The 5,553-nt window shown below is 40.7% G+C and overlaps 1 protein-coding gene across 1 annotated transcript; it reads right to left on the bottom strand.

Moving 5' to 3' along the window:
- Window positions 1-4,059: 4,059 nt before the first annotated feature.
- LOC109568988 (olfactory receptor 51H1-like) lies at window positions 4,060-5,011 on the bottom strand. Its single transcript, XM_019974330.2, is given in 2 exon segments — window positions 4,060-4,254; window positions 4,256-5,011. Coding segments are annotated over 2 exon segments (951 nt in total).
- Window positions 5,012-5,553: the final 542 nt, after the last annotated feature.

Genomic DNA, 5,553 nt, shown 5'->3' with positions numbered 1-5,553 from the left:
GAGCCACATATTGTCTCCTGTTCTGGTTGTTTTCTTCCCCCTGAGAAAAGTTTCCCTCATTCCATATCACCTCCAAATTCTGAGCTGATTCATGTTTTCCATTTAGAAAGCATCTATCTATACGGAATGAAGCAGGGCAAAGACTAATAGAGTTTTGCCAAGAAAATGCACTGGTCATAACAAACACCCTCTTCCAACAACACAAGAGAAGACTTTATATATGGACATCACCAGATGGTCAACACCAAAATCAGATTGATTATATTCTTTGCAGCCAAAGATGGAGAAGCTCTATACAGTCAGCAAAAACAAGACCAGGAGCTGACTGTGGTTCAGAACATGAACTCCTTATTGCCAAATTCAGACATAAATTGAAGAAAGTAGGGAAAACCACTAGACCATTCAGGTATGACCTAAATCAAATCCCTTATGATTATACAGTGGAAGTGAGAAATAGATTTAAGGGCCTAGATCTGATAGATAGAGTGCCTGATGAACTATGGAATGAGGTTCGTGACATTGTACAGGAGACAGGGATCAAGAGCATCCCCATGGAAAAGAAATGCAAAAAAAGCAAAATGGCTGTCTGGGAAGGCCTTACAAATAGCTGTGAAAAGAAGAGAAGTGAAAAGCAAAGGAGAAAAGGAAAGATATAAACATCTGAATGCAGAGTTCCAAAGAATAGCAAGAAGAGATAAGAAAGCCTTCTTCAGCGATCAATGCAAAGAAAGAGAGGAAAACAACAGAATGGGAAAGACTAGAGATCTCTTCAAGAAAATCAGAGATACCAAAGGAACATTTCATGCAAAGATGGGCTCAATAAAGGACAGAAATGGTATGGACCTAACTGAAGCAGATGATATTAAGAAGAGATGGCAAGAATACACAGAAGAACTGTACAAAAAAGATCTTCATGACCCAGATAATCACAATGGTGTGATCACTGACCTCGAGCCAGACATCATGGAATGTGAACTCAAGTGGGCCTTAGAAAGCATCACCTCAAACAAAGCTAGTGGACGTGATGGAATTCCAGTTGAGCTATTGCAAATCCTGAAAGATGATGCTGTGAAAGTGCTACACTCAATATGCCAGCAAATTTGGAAAACTCAGCAGTGGCCACAGGACTGGAAAAGGTCAGTTTTCATTCCAATCCCAAAGAAAAGCAATGCAAAAGAATGATCAAACTACCACACAATTGCACTCATCTCACATGCTAGTAAAGTAATGCTCAAAATTCTCCAAGCCAGGCTTCAGCAATATGTGAACCGTGAACTTCCTGATGTTCAAGCTGGTTTTTGAAAAGGCAGAGGAACCAGAGATCAAATTGCCAACATCTGCTGGATCATGGAAAAAGCAAGAGAGTTCCAGAAGAACATCTATTTCTGCTTTATTGACTATGCCAAAGTATTTGACTGTGTGGATCATAATAAACTGTGGGAAATTCTTGAAAAGATGGGAATACCAGACCACCTGACCTGCCTCTTGTGAAATTTGTATGCAGGTCAGGAAGCAACAGTTAGAACTGGACATGGAACAACAGACTGGTTCCAAATAGGAAAAGGAGTATGTCAAGGCTGTATATTGTCACCCTGCTTATTTAACTTATATGCAGAGTACATCATGAGAAACTCTGGACTGGAAGAAACACAAGCCGGAATCAAGATTGCCGGGAGAAATGTCAGTAACCTCAGATATACAGATAACACCACCCTTATGGCAGAAAGTGAAGAGGAACTCAAAAGCCTCTTGATGAAAGTAAAAATGGAGAGTGAAAAAGTTGGCTTAAAGCTCAACATTCAGAAAACGAAGATCATGGCAGCCGGTCCCATCACTTCATGGGAAATAGATGGGGAAACAGTGGAAACAGTGTCAGACTTTATTTTGGGGGCTCCAAAATCACTGCAGATGGTGACTGCAGCCATGAAATTAAAAGACACTTACTCCTTGGAAGGAAAGTTATGACCAACCTAGATAGCATATTCAAAAGCAGAGACATTACTTTGCCAACAAAAGTCCGTCTAGTCAAGGCTATGGTTTTTCCTGTGGTCATGTATGGATATGAGAGTTGGACTGTGAAGAAGGCTGAGCACCGAAGAATTGATGCTTTTGAACTGTGGTGTTGGAGAAGACTCTTGAGAGTCCCTTGGACTGCAAGGAGATCCAACCAGTCCATTCAGAAGGAGATCAGCCCCGGGATTTCTTTGGAAGGAATGATGCTAAAGCTGAAAGTCCAGTACTTTGGCCATCTCATGTGAAGAGTTGACTCATTGGAAAAGAATCTGATGCTGAGAGGGATTGGGGGCAAGAGGAGAAGGGGACGACAGAGGATGAGATGGCTGGATGGCATCTCTGATTCGATGGACATGAGTTTGAGCAAACTCTGGGAGTTGTTGATGGACAGGGAGGCCTGGCGTGCCACAGTCCATGGGGTCACAAAGAGTCGGACACAACTGAGCCAGTGAACTGAACTGACCTGAAATAACTTTTCAATAATATTGATTAGTAACATCTCTTACACATCACATCTTAGGATCACTGGTTCTTTCCCTCTACCTCAAGTTTTCTTGTAAGTCTAGAAAACCCTGAGACATGTGTCAAGTCTCAATTTACAGGTTTTAGAATCAATGGATCTAAACATGAATCAAGTTCTTCCACTTAGAAGCTGTATGATTTTGAGTAAGTTACTTAACTTCTTTAAACCTCATTTCCTCATGTATAAAATGTGATAACATTATTCTCAAAGACTGTTGGGAGAATTCACTGAGAGAATATATAAAGGCAATTAAAACTACTAGTATAGCAAATTAAATGTGATGTTGTAATGTAATACCTACTTGACTTGTATACATATTTCCTTGCAGAGAAATATGCCAGAAACTGTGCAGAAAGTTGGTGCCTTTTTCTCTGTGTCTTCAGGGACCAGAAGGCTTCCCAGGTGGAACAGTGGTAAAGAATCTGCCTGCCAGTGCAGGAGATTCAGGAGACTTGGGTTTGATCCCTGGATTAGGAAAATTCCCCTGGAGCAGGGAATGGCAATCCACTCCAGTATTCTTGCCTGGAAAATTCCATGGACCAAGGAGCCTGGTGGACTACAGTTCATGGGGTCACATCCAAAGAGTTGGATACAACTGAGTGATTGAACCCACATGCAGGGTCCAGCTTCACGACTGGCATTTCATTAGTGTTAAATGTACATCTGTTTAATAAGTCATCCCTCTAGCAACTTGACGGTGTAATGATTAACAAAATACATACAGCAGGTATGAGCTTCAGTGCAGACACATCACCTTTGACATACTCATTCCCACACATGGGTACCCTGCTTTCTTAAACTTCCCAGTGCTGCAAGTGTTCACTTGTCCTTATACAAAGCATGGCAGTACTTTTACTTGATAAAATTTTGCTGGGTCCTTTGTACACAGCAAAATAGAGTTCACTTCTGCTGGGTTTAAAGAGTAAAGACAGAGCACCTGTTATTCTACTAAATATGTGACTGAAAACTAGAACTGTAAAGAAGTAATAACCCTTAAATGAAAAGACACATATTAAGTAACCACACATGTGTTTGTTTTAATTTTAACATAGGCACTCTTTACCCAATAAACGTTGAAACAACAAAATAAATGCTGTTTGATTATGGAACAATTTTCTTTCCCCATATTAAGAAAAAATATCTCAGGCCTTTCAGCAGTGCTGTATAGCACTTTGAATCGTTCGTTATCTAATTATTTAATTGATAACTATAGAACAATATTACTTAACATTATATGAATAAACACTCAGAAGTGTTACCTGGATAAACAGGTGATGATTTATGTCTTCACTGATGCTCATCTCTAGTTTCAGAGAAGAACAATTACATTAATTACATTAGATTTTTCAAGTGACACCAGATACCAAAAAATATGCATTCCAAAATGGAGCATATACAGAACAAGAAAGACTTTCACCTACAAGCCTTGCCCACTTTCGATTTTCCCAGATGTGTATAATTTGACTGCATTATAGTTGCTCAAAATGCTTCTTATTCTCCATATTACATTTGATTCCACTACCCTAGACCCTGTTCTTTCTCCTCTGGAACACCTGGATGATCCTCCTCTGTATCTGCTTGGTTTTCACACTATAGACAACAGGGTTTAGTAAAGGAGGCAGTAACAGATAGGTATTGGCCATGAATGTGTGTACTACTGGTGACAGATGTTTCCCAAACCTGTGGATCATGGTGACACCAATGAGAGGAACATAAAAAAATGAGCACAGCACAGATGTGGGAGAGGCAGGTGTTGAGCGCTTTGAGCCTTTCAGCTCTGGAAGCGATATCCAGTACTGTCTTCAGGATGAGCACATAAGAAAAGAGAATGTTGAGGGCATCAAACCCCAAAGTGAAGATGACTACTATGAGGCCATAGAGGCCGTTGACACACGTGCTGGCACAGGCTAACCGCATTGCATCTTGGTGGAGACAGTACGAATGAGACAAGACATTGGAATGGCAGAAGGGTAGCCGCTTTATAAGAAAGGGCACAGGGAAGACCATGCAGACTGCCCGGATGATGACAGCTATTTCAATCTTGCCAGTGATGCCATGGGTGAGGATGGAAGCATAGTGCAGTGGGTCTCGGATGGTCACAAATCTGTCGAAGGCCATAGACACTAATACTCCTGATTCTACCCCTCCAAAACTGTGGATGAAGAACATCTGTGTGATGCATGCATCAAAGGGAACCTCAGGGGCATTAAACCAGAAGATGCTGAGCATGGAGGGCAGGGTGGACATGGAGAGACCAACATCAGTCAGAGCCAAGATAGAGAGGAAGTAGTACATAGGCTCATGGAGACTCTGATCTACCTTGATGATGGCTAGGATGGTGCCATTTCCCAGGAGAGTCATGGTGTAGAGAAATCCAAGGGGAAAAGCCATCCATGGGTTTTTATCTGGCATTCCTGGGATACCTGTCAAAATGAAGCTATGGTGGTTGACATGTGATGAGCTAGTGTTCATCATGATGTTCTTACCACTGTTTGAGGCTGGACTCTCCCACCTGGATTCCAGCTCCTAAATTGAAAAAAGGTTTTTAGATAGGTAAATGGCTTTATGGATGTAGAAGTGGAACAACAGAGGGGAAAACTATGTTTAAATCAGTGTCTGAGAGGTTTTTGCATCTTTTTACTTCTTAGACAATCACATGCGATGACCTCCACTCACTTGAATTTAATTTGCTTATCTTAAAAAGGGAGATAAGATGAAACAACTAGTGTTTAGACAGAAGAAAATTTTGATATCTTCCTTTCACAGCACTGAATATTTGGCAGAAAAGAAGCAGCAACATCCAAGGACCTAATAGCATTGAGAATTTTGTGAAATAATCAAAGAACAGAACTCACAGTATCATCACCACAAACACACCTACACAAAATTTCATCACCAACCCAACATACATCCCTCATCTATGTAAATCCATTTGTATGCATGTATATATGTATATAATTATGCATATATTCTCTTACACACACATATATATGTGTGTGTATATTCTTGCACATGCC

The sequence above is a fragment of the Bos indicus genome, chromosome 15 (genome assembly GCF_029378745.1).
Source record: "Bos indicus isolate NIAB-ARS_2022 breed Sahiwal x Tharparkar chromosome 15, NIAB-ARS_B.indTharparkar_mat_pri_1.0, whole genome shotgun sequence".
NCBI lineage: Eukaryota > Metazoa > Chordata > Mammalia > Artiodactyla > Bovidae > Bos > Bos indicus.
Note: the sequence above shows the minus strand (reverse complement) of the source record. Positions and strands in the feature narration are given on the sequence as shown.